Source organism: Python bivittatus, unplaced genomic scaffold, assembly GCF_059951505.1.
Source record: "Python bivittatus isolate LINGU-HERP-01145 unplaced genomic scaffold, Pbiv_v1 ctg000970_np1212, whole genome shotgun sequence".
NCBI lineage: Eukaryota > Metazoa > Chordata > Lepidosauria > Squamata > Pythonidae > Python > Python bivittatus.
The window spans coordinates 3897172-3919565 of NW_028277121.1; the positions used below are offsets into that span (position 1 = coordinate 3897172).

Consider the following 22394-nt stretch of genomic DNA (forward strand, 5'->3'; position numbering starts at 1 on the left):
GAAGGAAGTCACGTGGAAAATACGGCTGTCACGTCTTTCCTGCACCAGGGAAAAATCAGGCCCACGGGGCGGTCAAAAGATTGATAAGAGCACTCACATTTACCGAGTGCTTTCAGGACCGGCAGTTTTCTCTTTGCCCATTCTCAGCTGTGCCTGCTTCATTTAGTCTGCATTTCTCCCAGGCTGGCTGTTGGGGCTGTTGCTAAAGATCTTGCCACTTGTTATTTTATATGATCATCAAAATCCCTTTGTAATGCAATGAATGTTTCAGGGCATTCATGCTTTTACACTGGCCAATGGCTCCTGTGTGAATTCATGCCTCTTCCTTTCCTTCCTGCTATCTAGGGCGCTGGCTATAATGGATGGATAAACGGGAGGCAAACAGCTCAGAATCTCGATCTCAACAGGAATTTCCCAGATTTGACCTCTGAAGCTTACAGACTCGCAAAGATCCGAGGGGCTCGGATGGATCACCTGCCTATTCCGCAGTCCTACTGGCTGGGCAAGGTGGGAAGTACAAGCGCAGTCACGGTGTATTCCGCCAGCGTGGCGGCCAGTTGGACTTTAACTATTCCCAAGTCCAACCTTGGATCTATCTTTCTGAGAACTAATGAAAGATGCAAGAAGCAGCTGTGGTTGTTTCAGTGCAAATTTTTTAATTAGCGCATCTTGAAATGACCACAGTCTTTAATTTCATGGACTATCACAACATCATGTTGAAGTGAAGGCCTTCTTTTATAGCCTTCCAGACCCAGCTTCAGTGCATTTTATACCAATACGCTTCTGTGAAGCTTTCTTAACTGTCTCTTTCTGTGATTATTTTAAACCTGATCTTCAGGTGGCCCCAGAGACAAAAGCCGTTATGAAGTGGATCAAGTCCATCCCGTTTGTGCTGTCCGCCAGTCTCCACGGGGGCGATTTGGTTGTTTCTTATCCTTACGATTACTCAGTGCATCCTCTGGAAGAGAAAATGTTTTCCCCCACGCCGGATGAGAAGGTAATACAACATGACGAGGCTTCAACTCATACTTGACTAAAATATAAAGATAGTGTGACAAGAAAAAGAATGGACACTTATTTTTGCCAAAGTTGAGCCCTCCCTAATTTTTTCTGGTTAAAAAATGTTAGGCTTAAATCGCCATTCCTGAGGACAGAATCAAAGAATCAACATACAGTATATGTAGGAGTATTTATTTATTTATTTATTTATTTATTTATTTATTTATTATTCATTAAATGCATATGCCACCTGACTCCCAGTGGCTCTGGGCAGTTTACAGATTGTTAAAAAAAATTAAAACAAGAAAACAGAAAACGCAAAAAGAACAAAGATGGCAGAGAGAATAAATAGAAGCGAATATATGTAGATCACGGTTGGACTGTGGAGTCCATGGGGATCTCTGAGCTTGGCTGTTTTCCTGCAAATGTTTCGTTACCCGGCCAGGTCACATCTTCAGCACTAGCCGAGTAACGAGACGTTTGCAAGAAAACAGCCAACTCAGAGAACCGCAAGGGCTCCAGAGGGAACAAACCTAGATGGGAGCAAAGAAAAAGAAGCAAAGGGGCATCAGTCATCCTTGCCAACAACCCGGGTAAAGAACTTTAGGCCTCTTTAGGGCCCTTTGAAACACCAGTGGGGTGGGGGCTGTTCTGTGTGACCCCTCCATGGCCCAGTTAATCTCCCTACTCCCACTCCCCCAGGATGTGAACAGGGCACAAAATTTCCCCATATCGAAGGGAGCAAGAGTCTGATTAACCCAAAAGGCCCCCCAGCCTCCTCCCACTGATTATTTGGAAAGAGTGTCAACCTGTTACCCGTGAGGGTGGGGATCCACAAGGGAAGACACAAGCGCCCCATTTGCCCAGGCCAGGAGAGGACGTCCTAGGGCCTCCACTCCAGGGTCTCCACCTCCTTCGCCCTCAGACTTGGGTCTAAGACAGGCTCGTCATCCAAGAGCTTGGAAGCACGGAGCACTTCGTAAGATGTCTGTGCACAGAAAAAGGGGTCTAACAAGGTCTGCCTGGGGGAATCCAAGTCTGGCTTCTGGGAGACATGATCTTCCTAGGAGGTGAGAGAACCCCTGTCCCGAAGAAGCCCAGGGCGGTCGGTGAGCTGATGCTCCAGTGTCCTCTGGAGGCTTCTGGAGGGCAGCCAGCACCTGTAAACTGAAGGCACTAAAAATATCAGAGCTTAATCTACAAAACAAATATAATTCATTTTGTTTCAGATGTTCAAACTACTTTCTAAAACCTATGCGGATGCGCACCCTGGCATCTCAGACAGATCAGAAATGCGTTGTGGTGGAAATTTTGTGAAACGAGGAGGCATCATAAATGGTGCTGAATGGTACAGCTTCACTGGAGGTAAAACTTTTTAATGCTTTTGTAGTCCTGCAAACAGTTTGATGTCTTCGTTCTAAGTCAGCGTAGGAGCAAATGCCTTAAGAAGGAGAAAGAAAGAAGCTATCGCGTGTGCTCTCTCTGTGAGTGAGTGAGTGAATGAGTGAGAGTACCTACCACTTAAAAAGTGGCGCTACCTCAGTGGAGCCATATCCGTTCAAAAGCCCATATGTCTTCCTAGCTGTGCTAATGCAGGCATGCATAATTTACAGGGCCCCAAACCAAAGACAGTCTGGCTGCTGCGCATTAGAGCCTATGACCACCACCAGCAAAACCAGGCAGAGCTACTGACCTCGTTCAGCCTGGTGATCGCAGCATGGGCAGGCGCGCGGGACAAATGAACTCCAGCACGAGACTTTGCAACAACTTCAGAGGGAAAAATGCTTTGTTAACGCTTGCCTAAAGCCAGACCTTCAGCTGCAGTCCCTTGCTTCTCTGCGCATGGCCCGTGGGTGGTGCCGCGGGCGGCGGATTTGCAGGGATCCAGCTGACGCGGCTGTGCAGGTGCTGAGTGCACACGCCTTATTTGGGGCCTCGCTAGTTCGGTGGCATCTATTGTGCCCAGCTGTAACGGGGTGAGAACTGTTACTCCTGCTTAGAGATTTAAGCCAGCCTTGGCATATTTTTGAAACTTCGTTGAGTACCGGTTGCTGCCAGACGTGTTAACGTACTCCTCCATGGTGTGTCCACTGCTCTTTTAAAACCCAAATGAGATTAGTCAGAGATCTGCTGCTGTACAATTTGTAACCAGCCGTTCAGATGCATATCTCAGTTGCTCAAGGCCTGATGTGGCAGGCCGTGCGGCATGATTCATCCACGTGCGCCCTGAAGACAAGGCACAGCCATCCGCCCTTCAATCTTGGAAGGAGCTGAATGCTGGTGAATGAACGCACGAGCCGCTCATACCAGCAACCATTTAATGAGGTCTCTGAGAGGCACACAAGGACGATCCCTCGTGGACTCAAAGTTACATGGAAAGGCCATTGCTCTCCCAAATGAACTCACAAACAGGAGGAGAACGTATCTGACCTTGGTCGTGTCAGGCTTCACTGTCTTTGATCCTTACTGGGAGTCCTCCAGTGACACTGATACCAATTTATGGAGTTATATCTTGGAACAGGTTAAAAGTGCCCTATTCTGGTTCTGAAAGAAGTCTCTCTGGCCATCGCTATGGTCCCAGGTGACCTTGCTATCCCTAGCAATAATACCTGTATCCAGAAAGGCTTGCAGAATCCATTCCAGAACAGAATGAATTGACTTTTCAATTTTCAGAAGGAAATTGAATGTCTGGGAAGATGGGAAGATTTGTTAAATCTGAAGCCGGTTTCTGCTAAATCGAAACCGATAAGAATGAAGTCCTCTGAGCTGATGGTGCCGGGGCCCAGGAGGCTGCCTTTTCTCTGCTGTGCTGTGCTGTGGTCCAGCCTCCCAGTGCCTGCATTTTGTCCCTTGAGGGTCTAAGGTCTGCAGCATCTTCGGGAGAGGTAGTCTGTCCATGGTGGTTTGTGATCTGGAGACCTCCAGATTAGGTTAATGTAATGAGTATATTCTTAATTTCTATTTGCTCATGAGTTAACTGCACTGCTACTAATGTTATGCTAGTTATTACACTGGATTGTTTCATAATTTTATGATTCCAGTTTGAAAAATATTTTGGATGAAGATGTGCTTAAAAGTTATCAGTCGATCAACCTTTTGCTATTTTTCTTTTCTAGGAATGGCAGATTTTAATTATCTCCATACAAGCTGTTTTGAGGTTACTTTGGAGCTTGGGTGCGAGAAGTTTCCTTTGGCTGATGAACTCTATAAACTCTGGCAAGAGAACAAAGAAGCCCTTTTGAAGTTCATGGAAACGGTAACCCTTTTTTCTCTGACTTCTGTCTTCTTCCTTTCACAGACTTCTCCACCAACAGTGGCTTGTTCACTCCTTGGTCATAGAACAAATTTACAATAAGTGGCAATTCACAGAGGAACTGATGGATTGTGCCCATGATATTTAAGAATTTAAGGAAGCAACTTCACGTTCCAACTGTGGGAGCAGTTTAGAGACACCCATGTTGTGATTGGAGGTCACAGGGAAACAGCCTTTTCTTGACATCATGATGATGATGATGATGATGATGATGATGATGATGATGATGATGATGATGATGGAGGAAACATATGTACCACTCTTCCAAACTAGGTTTCCCCAGGGTGGCTTAGAGCCAACTAAAATCAAAACAAATCTCTAAAACCATTAAAAAATACAATAGAACATAGTAATCAAAATACATAATATTAGCAGCATACCAAATAAAGCTTTTCCTAACAGCAATATATTAAAGATCAATCCAGTAATTGGGAAAATTAAAAATTAAAAATGTTTTGGCCAGGTGCCAAAAAATTAATAAACTTGGTGTCTGTCTGGTCTCAGAGAGTGGGTTGCCCTCAAGTAATTAAGTCTCCCCCCGCCTCGCCTTGGCACGGGAGAGAATTGGAGCAAACCCCCTGAAGACGCGTGTGGGAGAAGGCGTCCGGCTCCTAGTCAGAAAGGGCTTCCTAGTTTCATACCAGCAGATTGAAGTGTGATCATAAACGAACTGGGGACCAGTAAAGATTGCTGGTGGCTGGTGTAATCCCTTCGTTATACAGAGCTCCAGTCTGTATTCTTGCTGCAGTATTTTGTGTCATGTGAAGTTTCTGGGCCATTTTCAAGGATAGTCCCCTGTGCAAATGTGGTAGTCAGAACTCAGAGTTCCATGGAGTGGATGGCCACGGCCAGCCTACCCTTATCCAAGTGCAGCCGTAAATGCTGCACCAAACTGATGTGCTTCTTACCACCAAGGACTCTTGTGCCTCCAATGTCAGAGATGGACACGGAAGCACGTCCAGTTCATCCAGGCTCTGAGTCAGCGCTTTCCACCGTCTCATCCAGATTTGATGAAGAAGAGAGGGTGTATAATCAGCATTGTGATGACCTTTTACCTTAAGTTCCAAATGGTCTCTCAGTAGCTTCATGTAGGTGCTGTTGGGGGAATAGTGGAACCGCACTCCGTAAACACCGTGGGGCTGACCAGATATCCTCTAGTGTTTTCTTCTGGAAATGACCATCCAGCTATGAGTAGAACCACAGCAAAGCTAGAACAACTTTTCCAGAAGGAGAACATGGCCAGTGTCATTGAAAGCTACTTTATCCAGATGTCTCTGGCTTTGATCAAGCACTATTTGCTGAAAGTAGAAGGGGATATTGGTCACAGGCCAATCGTAGTTCAGATCTTCCAGGTCTTGAAGCTAGGACCACTTTTTCTTGTAGGGAGGACCCAGCTAAGCACCCTGTTCCCACTAGATATGAAAAGGCATGAGGAGCAAGGGGCAACCAAGCGTGCAATTAGCTGAAATCTATGAAGTCCTTTGTTCGTATCCTCAGGCTGTAAGAACATCACAGTTGAACTGTGCCAATGCAATGCATATGGTCTGCCCTTGAAGAGCACTTGGAACTACTTCCATGGACTGAAATGCCCAAACCTGCAGAATCTAAATCGTGATAAACAGCATCTGCTTTATCCTCAAGGTGTCCAGCCACCATATCACAACAATATCCTACCATCACCACCATCCTCATCCTCATATTCTTTTGATGTATATCTTGCCTTTCTTCCCCTGCGGCGCTTGCATAGCTGGACTGAACCAAATGCGTTGTCTGCAGATGGAGAGAAAGGAAGAGGCATTTTGACATGTGAGACCCCCCTGCTTAAATTTGTTTTCCCTAATTGGTCCTTTCTAAGGGAAGGTTGCAACCAGGCAGGACAGGTGGCTTTTATTCGAAAAAGGCTGCTTTATTACAAAATATCCACAAAATGAACTTGATGCTTACGTACCAAAAAATTAGATTTGCTTTTCTTCTTTATCATATCCTGCCTTAATTTCTACAGTCATGTTTCACTTTTAACTTTAAATTTCTCTCTTTCTTCCCACAGTTTCCTTAACATGTTTATCTGCCTGAACTCTGAAATTTTCCTTCTACATTATCACTCCTCCTCTCTCAGCTAGTCTGTTAATTGTCCTTTCACTCCTTGAATGCTTTAATGCTTTACTCCTAAACATGTTACTTTATTATCTCTTTCTCTCCCCCACTCCCCCATCCCCAGAGTCACTTGTTTGCTTCCTTCCGCATCTTTCCTCACATGTCCTGGTTCTGGGGTTCATAGCCATCCATTTTTTCCATCTTCACTTTGGAGTTTCTCACGGCTCCCTCTCTAGGAGAGCTGTAGGTTGTCTCCTCTCTTCGAAGCTATGCTATTGGGCCTCTTCTCTCCCCCCAGTAGAGTCTTTTCTGCTCCTCTCAGCTTCTTCTCTTCTGCCATTCTGAACTAGCTCTGGTTCAGAGGGAGGGAAGATGCTGCTGAAGCTGTTGTTCAAGCCTCCCCTTCCAGATCCCTTGGTCATCCGTGTTCTCCGCTGACCGGGAGCTTCTCTGTGTCAGCAGTTCACCAGCACCAGCACCCCACACGTACACCTGTCCTCTTTCTTCTCCTGCTTCCAGCAAGAGTTCCACCGACTTTCTTTCTGCCAAGGACTTCTTCTGGTCTTATCTCTCTTTCTTCTGGAATTTTCCTTAGGTGCTTGACTTCTTTGGGTTCTACTTCTTTTTCCTACTCCTTTTCTTTCTCATGAGCCCACTGAGGAAGCCATTCTGATGCCAGCCCCTTCTCTCATGAACAGGAGGCAAGCAGAAGCCACTTCTAAATGTCCTGTGCTCCTTTCTAAACTCTTAGTTCCACGTGTTATCTTCTAGGAAGGTGTTTGTCTAAATGCGGCTTGAGGGGTGGGTGACCCTGGTGAGAGTCAGCTAGAGGGCTGTTCTTTCTCCTGGAGTTCAGCATCAAGGGTTCCTGGAAGAAGATTGTTCTTTGTTTTTAGTTGTACACTGCTGAATCTATTCTGGCAGTTTCCAGTCTTAGGAACATATTGGAAGATGCGGATCCATCCAAAAATTGGCCTTTGGGTCAAATTCAGGGCCTGCACTCCAAAAACTGATGGATCCAGATAACAAAGGAAGAGGTGTTAGAACAGAGCTGAAATTAAGCTGAAATAATTAGGTTTCATATGATTGGCCATATAGTAATTTCCCTGTTTTGTTGCCCTAAAAGTAGATGTTGGCAGAAGCATTTGTAGGGACTTGGAAGGCTGCCCATCCTCCTGGGTCCCAGCCTGTTTTCTCCTGATGGATCAAATGATGCACCCATTTGGCATTTTCATAGGTCAGTCCTCTTAGCTAACGGGTTCTGCGCGGAGGCTCTCCTATGAGAAGCTGTGTGAATGTCCGACCCGGCTACCCCAGAGGAAGGCTGAGTTTTCTAAGAAGGACCCAGGCGATCAGAGCAGTGAACAGCCATCCAACCCACCAAAGGGGCAAGGGACCCCCTTCCTAAGCTATTCGGTAGTAACCAATCCTGCTTGTAGTTTTATCCTTAAATAAAAGCGGACTCCATTTGGTTTTCATCTTGTTTTCAGCTAATCTGTTTAGTAAATCCAAATGGAAGTGGATTAAATCCACTTGAAGCCTTTGAGAGGGAGAGCCTGTATTAACAGTGACTGTGCCGACCCACCCGCATTGACTTTAGTCATCAGCTGTTATCCCCAAACTCTGACCTCACCTCACAAGGCAGGGCTGATGTCTGAAAGCAGCAAGATTAAACAAAGAATCACCAGCCCATTTCTCACCACCTCGTTCAAATGGGCTGCCTCTTTCTTTCTTTTTTCATTGCGAGCAAAAAAAAAACCCGCTTTGTGCATGATGATAATCTTCAGCTGGTAAAAGTGGCAGGCGGTGCCAGCCGTGGCCCAAGGACAAGGCGCCTGACAAGGGTGGGACAGGTTTTCCCCTCAGTTCGTAACATTGCAAGCCCAGGACTCTTTCCATCTCCCCGTGATTAGCCTCAAAACCCTTTTGTTTGGCCACAGAAATTCCAGCGTTTCTTCCTTTGGGGTATTAGAGGGCACAGAGTCTCCACCAACGTCATAACAATAAATAAAATGAGGCGAATATAAAACATGAGGGAGCGACCTGTTTTTTTGTGCTCCTGCTCCAGAGCATCTTCAATCTTGCCACCACACCTCAGGGATGTGACTTTTGGGGGTGATATTTTTGTCTCTGTGAGGCTTATTAAAAATACTTTGCCCGTAACCTGCCCCAGTTCCTCAGAAGGGTGGCAAATTTGGCTCTGCCTAATTCTGTGATATCACCCAGATCTCTTCTGCCACCTTCAGAGGTCGGAAACAGGGAAGTATCGCCCCTAGCTGCAAATGCTCTCCTGTCCCGGCCAGCACTTCAGTCTGTTGTGGTTTTTATTACAACAGGAGAAGTGTGTGAGCGTGACAAGAGGAGTCTTGTCATCCTCAGCTGTCCCCAAGTTCTCGTTTCAAAATGCTTCTGAAGACCTCAAGCAGACACGCCCTTTTGGCTCCTAAAAATAGTAGGGAAATATATTGGAGCCATTTCTGAATAATATTTTAATATTACCTAACTAGCCTTCACAGCATTCTGTTATTCAGGTTGGTTGAGCAGCAAAGGAAAAAATGCACAGACTCTTAGAGTGTGGTGCTGATGGCTGCGTACGAGCGGGAATAAGGAGGGAACGTAAAAACATTATTGCTTAATCACGTTATTCTGATTCTCGGCAGATTCATCGTGGCATAAAAGGAATTGTATCTGACAAATTTGGAAACCCAATCAAGAATGCCCGGATTTCAGTCAAAGGCATCCGTCATGATATTCTTACAGGTAACAGGTTTGGAAAAGCAAGTGAGCAATTGAACGTTGGGTTTAGATTTTTCCTCTATAATGTTAAATGATCCTTCAGTTGGAAAACAAAATATTGTGTTGATTGATTCATATACAGTGGTACCTCTAGTTACGAACTTAATCCGTTTCGTGACTCTGGTTGCAACTCGAGTTGGTCTCAAGTCGAGGTAAAGTTTCCCATAAGGTTCAGTGTAAATACGGTTAATCTGTTCCGCCCTCCGAATTTGGTCGCACCACGAGGCAAATTTCCCCCATAAGTTTCAATGTAAATACGGCTAAATAGTTCTGAAACATATGCATTTTATTTTTAAACTTCAAAAACCTTCCAAACGCCACAAAAACCTTCCAAACGCCACAAAACACACCACAAGCCTCACCGAACGTCTCCTTGCTACCGCGATCTCGCCCACAGGAAGCCGCGACTGTGTGGCAGCAGACAAAATGGCCGCGGATCCGGTTCGTAAGTAGAGGCGGAGTTCGCAAGTAGAGGTAAATTTTTGGGGCCGGAGTTGGTCATATCTTGAAAAATTCGTAAGGAGGGCATTTGTAACTAGAGGTACCACTGTATTTGTATCCCAACTCATTCTACTTACAAAACCTAAAAGCAATAAATAAAGAAATATTAAAATTGCAACAGAAAAAAACCACACAGAGTTAAAATGTACTCCCGAAATACCTTATATTATTATTTCCAGTAATCCAGTGGTACAGACTTTTCTTGATGAGGACATTCAAAAACTTCAAGCAGATGGTTTTAGCACCCTGTCCTGAGATCACACTGAATTCACTTCTATAATTACATTAAGCTACAAGATCTTCCCATCTAATCTTAGTGTATCACTAGAGGGACAACATAATTTAATTAATTTCACTGTTGAGGTAATTTAATTCTGGATTGTTCAATGCCCCTGAAATAGTTTAAGCAGTGTCAAGAAAACTCAGCTGCATGAAATTTCAGGTTTTATTGGAATGTGACTATTCACCAACCTATTTGGCTTGTCTTAGACACTGGATTTACTGGTCTTAACAGAAGTCCTTTCTCTAGATAACGATGGTTGGATTCAGAAGTCACGTTTAATGTAATTCTGTTTAAATTAATGAGACTCTGGTTAGTTGTGGTTAATGTAAGTTTGGAAAATCAGCTTTCTCCAGTCTGGACACAGTCCAGGTATGGGGCCCTCAACTCCGAGAATTCTCAGCAATCGTCTTCCTGTCTAGGGATGCTGGGAGCAGAAACCAGCACAGGTGGAAGCCCGGATTGGGGGACGGCAGCTGTGGATTTACTAACTGCGACAAAATATTTATTCAACCCAATAATAGAGTTTGCATGACTTTGGCCAACCTCTGCTTGTTTTGCAGAGGAGTCCTGGGCATAATTCCTGAAGCTCTGCTTCGATGATGGCCAAGCCTCATTGAAGCAGCTCTTCTGGGAGTGGGCAGCGGCCCCCACCGACTTTTGAACCTGGTGGCTTCTAATGTCCGAAGAATATCCAGTGACTCTTTGGGCAGAGATCGGCCTGCTTCTCTTAGGCAAGATGTGGCAGGGTACTGCTGGTAAATTAAGGCTTATATCATACTGGCAAATGAAGGAATGAAGACGGAGGGGAGAGGAGAGGAGGAGAAAGAGAGGGAGGGAGAGATGCCACACAGATACATACATGTGAATCTACATACATACACACATACCCTGATATAGAGGATATTACTAAAGGAGGGCCTGTAACATTATTGGTAGAACCCACTTCTAGTGTTTGTACATTTGCTCGGCTTGCAGACAAGGACTGGCTAAACAACTCGAGGCCTCTGATTGAGAAGGATTGTTGTCAGGAGAGACAAGAGGCCCTTTGAGGAACTATTGAAAATTGACTCAGTAACGTAGTTAGTGAGACCATATTCTGGCCTCGAGGGTTTCTTTACATTGCTGCCGTTGTGTTGTGGTTCTTAGTATACCAAATTTTATAAGATGGCCACGTAAATGACATGAAGCTTTTCTCCTGAAGGCTTTTTCTTCACCAGCATTTCCTGGATGATCGAGGGATCGTGGGTGCCAGAGAGGAAGATGAGTGTCTTCCTCCAATACTTACTTGGGAATTGGATGGGGTGGGGGGCAGGGGTTGTCTCCCCTTTGCTGCAAACAGAAAATATAGCTAGAAATGAGGCTGTGGGTGCAAATAGCTGCAAATAGTCTTGTGGATGTCTTGGAAGATCATATATTTTGAGTGATTTGGGATCAGGAGGAGGTTCAACCTGGCTGCTGAGCAGTTGAATTTCAATCCTTTCTGTAATGTCTAAGTAAGGTGTTTCTCTTTTCTCACTTTCCTTCTGCTTGCCTCATTTCTGTCCCTATTTCTCTTCACTTCTCTTCCTAGGACTGATGGTTCCTCCTCCTCCTCCTCCTCCTCCTCCTCCTCCTCCTCCTCCTCCTCCTCCTCCCTGTTTCTGAGGGAAGGAGAGAGGGAGATGTTTGTACTATTGTGTGTTTCAATGTATAACAGTGGTTGGTATATGAGAGAATTCGTGATATGTTCAGATGTTGCCAAAGTGGAAGCTTTTGTCAGAAGAATCCCAGCTGTTACAAGATAAATCTTGTAGCACTGAAAAGACATTCTTAAAAGTCATTATCCAGAGATGGCACAGGAAGATGATAGTTGCATTCTGGAGTCATGGTGGAAATGTTCTTTGAGTTGTAGATGATGGAAACGTTCTCCCAGATCCCACAGACTTGTATGGGATCTGTCCAGTCCTGCTTCATGGATGATATAGAGCAATAAGATAAGATAAAATAAGGTAAATTGCTTCAATGGCTGCAACACGTCTTGGGCTACTTCCAATAACAAAATTCTCTTTGGTCTTCCATGATCCAGTTGCATGGAAGATCAACCCTGCTATTTAAACCTGCTTATTCTGAATCCAATTAACCTTGGCTCTTATGCTTTACTGATGTCTTTGCAAAGACCATGTCATCTGGTAGGTATGTTTAAAGCAAAGTGTGTGTGTGTGTGTGTTTAAATATGGCTCTAGACCTCAGGTTTCTTCCTTGGTGCCTTCCAGGTTCTCTCCCCCACCCTGACTGGTTTTGTGATGCTCTCAGAAAGGCAGAGCTGGTCACTGGCCGAAGGTTGGGGAACTTTATTCTAGATACCTTTGTGTCAAGCTCTTTAATATCTCCTCATTACACAATGTTGTTCCTCATTTATTGACAAGCAGACTGCTTACGTACACATTCAGCCTTGGATAACGTCGTTCTGCACCTTTCAGCTCTTACCAATTGAATTATGGGCTTTGTTTTAGCATCCATATTTCCACGCAGAATTTTAGGGGAGAAACAGGTAAGTTAAAAGCCATGAGTTCAGGCTCTGCCTCAGGACAAAGTACCACCAGAACGAATATGTGGAGGGGGAAGTCGGACCAACCCTGTGCTGTAAATTGAGGTGATGTCTTTTCTTTTAGCTGACGATGGAGACTACTGGAGACTTCTGCCTCCGGGTACATACATCGTGAGTGCCCAGGCGCGGGGCTATAGTAAAGTGCTGAAGAAGGTGACTTTGCCTGCCAAGATGAGAAGGGCTGGTCGGGTAGATTTTGTCTTGCAAGCCCTCCATGGAAAGCTCGCCAAACTTTTCCAGGGACCCACAAGAAGAGTGTATGATCCCCTGGAACACTTTGATCCTCACGCCCAGTCCGAGTTAAGGAAGAGCGAAGAGCGGTCCGTCCAGCCAGGAGAGAGGCCCTGGTGGTGGCCGTACTTCAGTTCGCTAAATCAGCACAAGCCTTTGTGGCTGCTGAAGCAGAGCTGAACGGGGGCCTGCTGCATCCATCCCCAGCTGCCCTGGCAGTTCACGGTCGCGTTTCCAGCGCTGCTTTGCACGGAAACGGAATGGAGGTGAACTCATCTGTTAATATAACATTGCTTTTCTTTTCCTTTCCTGCATTTTCTTTTCTCCTCTGCATTAAAATTTGCTGTATATTAAAAAGTGTACGCTCCTAAAACTTGATGTGGCTGTTGTTTCCTTATTACTGCGTTTCCCTCATTCCAATGTTGTTATTCATCAGACTAATTATTTATTAACAACTACAGTGGTGCTTAAAAGTTTGTGACCCCTTTTGAATTGTCAGTATTTCTCCATAAATCTGACCTAAAAGGTGATCTGTTCTCCACACAACCCCTAAAACTAGATTAAGAGAACCAGTTAAACAAATGAGTCAAAACATTATACTTGTTCATTTACTTACTGAGGAAAATGATCGGAAGCTACATATCTCAAACAGGTTCACAAACTTTTAAGCACCACTGTATGTATCTGAAGAGAAACTTCCTGATCCTTCACTGCATTTTTATACTCATTACCAAATGCTAAGGTCAAGGAATAAATTAAAAATAAAAGTTTTCTTCTATATATACAGTATATTACATGTAACTCAGTAGATTAATTTTACCGTTTGAAATGGTTTGTTGAAAACCAGATCTTAATATCCAGACTGCTTCTGAACTAGGTCTTTGAGAGTGCTTAAGTAGGGCCTTGAGCGGAACTACTGACCTGGCCCGGCTGGTTCTCGCAGCCCGGAGGGTGGTGATCCAGCCCTCCCATTCGGATGGGGTGGTTCAACCAAGGAAACCCCTCAGGGTAGAGGAGGAACTGAAGCCTCACGTGGTGGGCGGGCGGGCGGGCATTGTGCTCCTCCTTGGCTGCCGAGGGAGTCCAGAGACCTTCCTTCGTTCGCCACTTATATTCGGCTGGACCTTTTGCCGATGAAATTCTGCAGCAGCTCACCATGGCCCCAGATTCTGATGGCAACCCAATGGAAAATAGCCTGTTGCTCCCTCAGAGGGATAATGTTAGAGTTTGACCTAGCAGAGATCGATTAGGAAAGGAATTTGTAGGTGTGGTAGATTGTTCAAGGAAAATGTTAACCCAGTCTGGAACTTTAGGGAACAAAAAGCAACTTTGGGCTGAAAGTATGAAGAAATACAAAGGAAAAATAAATGGGAATTCTTTGCTGCCTGATGGAGTGGAGGCCACCAATATAGATGGCTTTTAAAAGAAACAGGAGAAGTCAATCGGAAATGCATATACCAATGGCTGTCGGTCTTAGAGTTCAGCCACCCTTCAAGTACCAGTTGCTGTGAAGCAGACGGTAGAAGAGGACCTTTGCCATCATGAATTTCTCTCTCTGTCTCTCTCTCTCTCCCTCCCTCTCTCTCAATATGTTTCAGCGTGTGTGTGTGTGTGTGTGTGTGTGTGCGCGCTGTCCTGTCTGTAAAAGACTTCCATATGCTTCTCCACACCTCTGGCAAAGCACTGCCAGCAACAGAGTATATTTTTATTCTACTTATAAACTCTTAATGTTGATAACCTTTTTCTCCTCCTGTGTTTCGCCTTGGCTCTCTTTCCTTTGGACCTGCTGTTGCCTCACTCTTCTCCATCCTTCCCTTTTCTTCTCCTTGGTAGCAACCGTGTCCTCGGGCCACGGCTCCTTCAGGTCTCTGTTCTCTAAACTGCATCCAGCTGCTCATTATCGATGGAGGCCTTCTGAGCCCGAAGAGCTGGAGCCAGAGTTTGCTTTTCCTCCCGTGTCATGTCTTCTGGGTGGATGTGAGTCTCTGAGATCCTTTTGCTGAAGAGCAGGGTAGAAATGCTATAAATGCTATAAATAAGACATGGCAGCTTATCAATTGATGCCCCCCCCCCCGCCGTTAAGGAGAAGGAAGGAAATATTGCACAGGGCTTGATGCTTGCTTAAGCTGAACCTTATTTGGCGTTTTAATGCCCATTTCTCCAGTTTTTAACAAGCCTAAATGATTTGGCCTTAGAAGCACTGGTTTCTGGATCACTCCTGTCCACGCTTTTGTCGTCCCTCTCAAATTTGAAGGAGGAGTGAGGGGTGGCCTTCACATGTGCTAAGAAAAGGTTTCTTGGACGTTTGGGAACTTCAGCCCTATCTGGAAAGCCCTATTCCTACTCTGATCTTTCATCTTTCTGATCTCTCCACAATTTATAGAAAAAAGATGTGAGAGTAACTTCTTTGTGACTTCTTGGATTTCCCCCAAATCCCTTTTTTCACTTTGGCCGCATTCCAGTTCTCTGGTACAGAGCCAGCTCTGACAGACACTTCACATAGCTTTGCAAAAAGATCATCCGTTTTAAATTTGGGTTCCTGAAGCCCTGTTGGCTGGCCAGCACCTTCAACGTAGAGTTTTGCTGGCGTACAGCTTGTCATGACTGTCAACACCTTTTGCCTCAGCTCCTCTGGTCCTTCCTGAAGAGATCAACCCTGGGACGGGGGTCTGCCTTGCCCCTCTGGAAGCGCAGCAGATGCAGACCCTTGGAGCCACTCCGCCCACCGTCCTTTGTTTCCTTGCCATACGCGGGTCATTGCTAGACAGGTACCTGATTAGAGGCATTTCAGTAATATGTATTCTTGGTTTTAATTAGTGACATATTCCATAAGACCTCTGTAACCGTTACAAAGGTTCTGTTTCCCCAAGTTGGGCTTCTAGTTGGTTTGTTTTTCTCCCATAAAAGGCAACAAGTGGAGAGTATCACTAAAACTCTGCTTTTCTCAAAAGCTGAATTTCAGAGGGATGGAACGCAACATTTGCTCATCATAGAAAGGTCCAGCTGTTAACTCTCCAATTGTATCTCTTGGCCCAAAGGTGATTTGGCTCCAGGAAGCTGATCTCATTGCAGCCTGGGAAGATTTTTGAAGAAACTCTTAAAAGCTGCTCAGGAGGAGACAACTGTCTTCCCTTTTGTGGGGTTGCTCCTTGGAGATGCCCCACGTGGCCTCTAGGCCGTAAAAGCTCTTCCTTCCCTCCATGCCTGTTAGCTGCACCACAGCCTATGCTGATAGGAGTGGAAGAGGTGGAGAAGCTCTTACCTCCAATCAGCTGCTGATCTGAGTTGGAGCTTTCTCTTTTTCTCAGGGAAAAAACGTGCTGGAAGACCCAGCCAGGCCAGACTGCATCAGCCTGTGGCTGGAGGTGCCTAACTTGAGTAAGCCCATGGGGATGGGGGCTGCAATCATGAACAGCTGGAATCACTCTTAGGGAGCAGACCCTTGGAGCAGCGCACTGACAATATTGGTGGTGGAGCGCTTTGGCAACCTGCTTCAGCTCAGGACCTTCCCTGGTGTGAGCACTAGAAAGGTCACAATTCCGGTCAAAGCCCAGATCCAGAAGAGAGGATGGCGGTGGGGGGGGGGGCAGCAGTCAGGGTTGAGATCATCATACACAGGAAGCATAACCCTTTCCCCAGACCCTTCTGAAAGGGGCATCTAATTCCCACCTGCACCCAAGTTTGGGATTAAAATAAACTAATTCCACTGGCACCCAAGGCGGTCGCTGTTGTGCCGCTGGTGAGGTGAAGTTCTCCAAGGACAAGGACGCGAGAGGGGAGGGGAGGGGAGGGGAGGGGAGGTTTCCCCGGACACGGCTGAATGATCGGAGTGGGCACAGATGCTGACTGACTATTGGGGGAGGAAAAGAACATTGGAGGGGGGGATTGGATAGGATACAGCAGGTGGAATCCTAAACAGCAGTGTTTCATATTACAACCATTTTCTTGCAAGAGCTATTTCTAACAAAGAGAGCCCCAGTGGTTGCATTTACTTTGGATATATACGGAGTGCAGAGAAGAGCAACAAAGATAATGAGGGGCTTGGAGGCTAAATCCTACGATGAGTGGCTAAGGGAAGTGGGCCTGTTTAACCTAAGCAAGAGAAGGCTAAGGGGAGACCTGATAGCAGCCTTCCAATGCACGAAGGGATGTCTCAGGGCAGAGGATGTGGGTCTGTTCCCCAGAGCACCTGAGGGGAAGGCAAGAAGCAGCCGGGGGGAGCTCAACAGAGGCAGATCCAGACTCGGACTTAAGGAGGAACTTCCTGGCTGTGAGAGCTCTGAAGCCGTGGAACAGCCTCCCTCCTGGAGTCACGGGCGCTCCATCACGGAGGCTTTCAAGCCAAGGCTGGGACGGCCCTTGGTCCGGGATGGTCCGAGGATTCCCTCCCTGGGCCCTTCCCACCCTGTGATTCTATGACACACACACACACACACACACACACATATACACACACACAACACCACAATAACATATACTGCAGTACTGAAGAAGTGACCCAAAATAAAAGGTAAATAAAAAGACGTATTTCATGGGAACTACAAGATTTAATTTGGGAAACCACCAAGTTATACAACTTTGGTTTTGAATGGTACCGGAAAGTAGTTTTTAGCCTTTACAGATTTTTTTCCCTTTTTTAGTGACCAAAAGTAGGCAGAAGGTGGTCAAATATTGCTCATCAGCCATGACAACTTGGGCATGATGGAAAAGGCTCCTGTGTCATTTATCGAAGGGTTTTTTACACCCACAATGAGAGCAATGAAATGTGTGCATGAGATCTGGGTCTGTGGAGAGCATTCAGTGTTGCCTGTGTGAGTGCTCAGAAAACATAAACTTCCTGAAGCAGAAACTCTAACTTGGCAAAGCACATCTGGATCCCATAAAAGCTTGTATGAAAAAAATATCACGTGAACTTGTGCATGTGCTACAGCCATCATAGTGAAGCATCTTAGTTGAGCCCCCCCCCCATTTTTTCAAGTAAGTCCAGGCGAGCAGGGGTTTCCCAGGCCTGGAAGGACACAGGTCAACTGCAAGAGGAGGAGAAAGTCCACGTGGCCCCAAGATGTGCTGGAGAGCCAAAGGGCATGGGAAGCAGGAGGTTACCCCCGTTGTCTCCTGCACTTCCAGCCGGATCAGCAGCCCATCTTGAAGAGATTAAGATGGCATCTTCTTGGAAGCAAAGCAGAGGCGAGCAACAGTTGGAAGGGGATCTAGCGTGCAAGGACTGAAGCCATGGTGTGACCAAATGCCGGGGTTAAGTAAGGAGGGAGATTTTGCAGGGCAACCTTAGCAGATCTTGCTGAGGATCTTGCCCTTAACAAACCAACTCCTGAGAGGTCCATTCTAGGTTCAGCCCAGAAGCACAGGGGACTTCATCTTCAAAACATTTTCAAGGTGACCTGTGGAAACTGACTTTTCGTTTTAAAGCAGCTTGTTTTCTGCTCTGTTAAACGTCTATAAAATAAAAGACAATTTAGCTTCCTGAATATAAGCATTTAAGGCTGAACCAAGATCACAGGCATTTGAAAAACACAAATCTGTATCCTTTGGCCTAGCAAAATACAAACCATGCAAAGTTAATGACCTGGGAAAAACATTGCAATTCATCATTTTTAATAACTGTTTTGCAGAAGCAGAAGAAAATAATTTCATCTTGCACTGAATGAGCTCCAAGGGATTACTAATAAGTTGCTGGATTTGTAATTATCTTGTGTGAGGAGAAACACATTGATTTGTACAATGTGTTTTAAAATTTATAAAACAATATAAATACTACCCAAAATTGAAGAGGACAAAACTAATTTCATTATTAATATAAAATAATTCAAAAGTACATACCATACTAAATTTTAACAAAGCTTTATAGTATATTGTAAGAGGGCTGGGAGAGTTGAATGCCTGACATATATATAATATAAAAATTAGCAACCTAGAAGAATTATTCCTAGTGGCATTACAATTTTATTGGCATTTTTAGGAGAGAGATTTTTCTAAGAAGAAGAAGAAAAAGTCAAGAAGTAATAAAAGGTAGTAAAACAGATTGAATACTTTTTATCATCTAGTTAATACATTATACATAAAGTCTTTATCCTTATGGATACCAGCACAGTGTAAACAATGATTTTACCCCTTTTTTTAAGAACTGCAACAATTTTATTTGTCAGTAGAGGACACTGTGTCCCCAAGACTCTTCCTGTCATGTCCCCCTCTAGTGATAAAAAAAGCTGCAGCTTCAAGGTCTTGTTTAGGGAAAAGCAAACAAGCAAACAGAAATGTCTGTAGCTTTAGTGAGTGATGAGTTCAGTAGATGGGCAAACTTGTCCAAGATTTGGGAAAGTGGCATGCAGTGGCTGCAGATATTTGGTTGGTTGGTTGGTTGGTTGGTTGGTTGGTTGGTTGGTTGGTTGGTTGGAGAGCGACCTGGGAAGGATGCTTCAGGTTCGCGGGAGGTGGCTCAAGGCAGCTGGGAAGTCTGGAAAGGGAAAGACATGTTTGGTACTGTGAGGGTGATGGGAAACCACGGACGGGAGGAGCAAAAAAATATCTAGAAATGAAGCAGGGAAGCATCTGGGTAGGGAAGGAGTGTCAGCCACACCCAAGTTGGGTGCAAACAGGTGGAGAAGACATTGGGAGGCCAAGGACAGTGTGGGTGAAGGGCAGGCAGCTGGATGCCATCAAACAAAATGGACGCTTGGGGCAGGCAAGTGGAGATGGTTAGAGAAATCAGGGCTCAAGGGTAGGGGGAGAGTATCCACAGTGGGTTAGCTGAATGGTAGGCAGCTGTAAAATTGTGTATGAAAAGTAGCATCAGGTGAAGTCAGTGGCTGGAGCAGGAAAAGAGGGTTGTGGGAATGGGGGGAATGGGGAACTCTCAGACTCCACCAATAGGCAGCTGGACAGGTTGTTTTCACTCCTAATCTGACTGTAGAAACACCTTTTGCTTTGGATAGAACCGAGTTCACATCAGCAGGGTTGAAGTGAGGAAACCAAGCCATGCTCTGTTTCTTTCTTTGCATTTCCACCCAATTGTTGTGATGAGAAGAGAGTCTTCTCTGCCAGCTCCAGAAATGGCATTGATCTCCTGGTTTGCAGAATGGAGTTGGGTGGATTGTAGATCCTTCATCTCAGGTCCTGTTACATAGACTGTTCCTCTCTCCTCCTGATATTGGGTGCCAATAGTGTGAGAGGAGAGGTTCAGGATGCTCTCCTGCCCAGGACAAACCTGCCCCTCCACTCTTGGATGCCCTCTAAGGATTCATCGTTGAACTTCAGTGGCTTATTCTGGAAAAACAGGAGAATCTCCAAAACCAACTCATTCTTTTCTTAAGTACAACAAAAGAAGTGGAACTGTTCCTGGAGCTTCACATCTGCTTTGGAATTATAGTTCCAGGTCTGTGTATAGTTTTGAACTTTCTACTGCCAAGCAGGCGTCTACAATTTTTATTTTGCATTACAATGCTTTTAGGAAGGCAGTTGAAATAATTTATCAGAAGCTGGAGTATAAGATAGTCTCGCATCTTGGAGCCCTAATGATCAATCTTGACTTAAGTTGGTCTTTTGTCTTGGATCCCTCGTTTCCAACCCTAGCCATGACCTTGACTAGATTTGCTTTGCTGCTTGGGGTTTTGCCCGAGAACTGACCTGTTCGTTTGCCTCGCCTGTTGCTTGAGCGGTTGCACGTGACCCTTAGAGTGGTTTTAACCTCGTTACATTAGATTGGATATTTCTGTAAATGCTGTGGACATCCTGGAACAGAGGAGCTCAGGCAAACGTCCCAAAAAGGGCAGGGAGCCTTTTAAAAAGAAATCTTGCTCTGAAAAGCAGGTATCCAATAAGCTTCATTTGCCCACTGTCTCTTTTGCAGTTTGACATCTTCTCCCCACCCTCTGTCCTAATATTGTGTCCTGTGAGTATTTTTGCTTTTTAAGAATAAAAAGCACAATATTTTATTAAAAAGAAAGCCAAAGGAGCAGAAAACTTCTACCTGCCCTTGTGTTGTTATTCCAGCAACCCTTAGGGCCACTCTTGTCCTCGGAGAGCAATTTTTAAAAGAAAGGTGATCTGGCGGCCCTTCCCTGACACAGCAGCTTCATTTGACTATTTCTCTGAAGCAGGGGCAGGCAACCTTGTATCCCTCAGGCGTTTGGACTTCAGTTTTCATCACACTGACCAGCAGGACCTGTGACCACGGGCAGCTGATGGGAACTGGAGATGGCCAGATGTGGAGTGAGCAGGATGTCTATCCCCACTGCTCCCCCCCGCCCCCCAAAGAGGCACTTTCCCTGCAGGTTTAATCCAGCCCTGACAACTAATGAAAAGGGCTGATCATGTGGTTTTTTTGACAGTCTATGAGGAAGCCATGTCTTGGAAAATGAACCAAAGTAAACCAGCTTCAGAAGTCAGCCTCTTGCCAGGCTGAAGCCACCTGCTCTCCAAAGGCTGAAACTTCAGGATTTTCATCGCTGCAGGAAGGAAGGGAGGAGGGGAGGGAGGGAGGGAGGATTTAACAGCTACTATTCATAAAACCATATAAAAGTCTGTTCTACCTTTACCATTAGGAGAAAAATCCTGGCAAAGTAGCAGAACCTCATTCTCCAAACGAACTGTGAGTTTCTTCATTGTTAGATTTGTACTGCTAACTCTGCATAGATGCCAACTCTGTATTCAATAATACCATCTTTCTCTCTAGACTAAACTGGAAAAAAAATTATCCACATTCCAAGGAGTGCCCAAGGAAAGCATTTGGAGCCCTAATCACACCCCAGATGTTGAACCCTGAGGCCTGATCTTAAGGTGTGAGAAAGAAGGGGGGAAAAGGAGGGAAGAAGGTCCAGGGCTGGAAGGCTTTGCAGGTGGACTTTGACTTGACCTGCCTGCTTAGCCAGGAGCAATTCTCCTAAGACGGGGTGAGGTGAAAGGTCACTAATTAGTAGGAGAAGCTAGGAAAGGCACAAGCCCAAACTCTGAGCTGTCACTCTAAATTAATATTGGGCCACTCGTGGGTAAGCCACAGTCATTCATGTTGGCTGCAGGTCATTGCTTTTAGCTGCTAACTGAGACACAGTAATAATAAGACATTTATTTCTCCGCTCCTTCGGTCAAGACTGCTGCAGCCTGCGTGAGGAGATCTTGCTACCCAAACTCATTTCTGTTTCTTACATGATGCGTGTTAGCTGCTAGGATCAAACTTTGTTTTTACAGTTATTGAGTCAAGTCACGCTGGGCTTTGCTCCTTCTCAAACCTCTTGTGGCTCTGGGTCTTAAGCTTTCCACCTGAAGATTCGAATCCGAATGTCCACATTGGTGGCTCTGAGTGGAGACAGGCCAAAAATGTCTGGACTTTCCCACAAGTCCAGATGTCCTTCTCTTCCTTTGTCTTCTCTATTTTCCCGTAGCTTCCTCTGTCCTTTTTCCTGCCACAGAAAACCTGTGAAGGACAGAAGGATGGAAGAGCAGACAATGACTTTGGGTTGGCAGCATTTGAAGGGGCAAGCATTTAAGGGGTAACCTTCATTCATACGTGGAGGATTATTACTATTACTATTATTATTACTATTACTGATATTATTTTGGAGAATGCATATAGCATT

At 45.3% G+C, this 22394-nt stretch overlaps 1 protein-coding gene across 1 annotated transcript in view; it reads left to right on the forward strand.

Annotated features, from left to right (window-relative positions):
* CPZ (carboxypeptidase Z) overlaps positions 1-13166 on the forward strand; it is a 31828-nt gene extending 18662 nt beyond the window's left edge. Inside the window, exons 5-10 of the mRNA XM_088131247.1 lie at positions 346-507; positions 839-997; positions 2229-2364; positions 4116-4255; positions 9067-9166; positions 12638-13166. Of these exons, the coding sequence (XP_087987373.1) occupies positions 346-507; positions 839-997; positions 2229-2364; positions 4116-4255; positions 9067-9166; positions 12638-12984 (1044 nt within the window). The 3' untranslated portion in view covers positions 12985-13166. The remainder of the gene's footprint in view (positions 1-345; positions 508-838; positions 998-2228; positions 2365-4115; positions 4256-9066; positions 9167-12637) is intronic.
* Positions 13167-22394: the final 9228 nt, after the last annotated feature.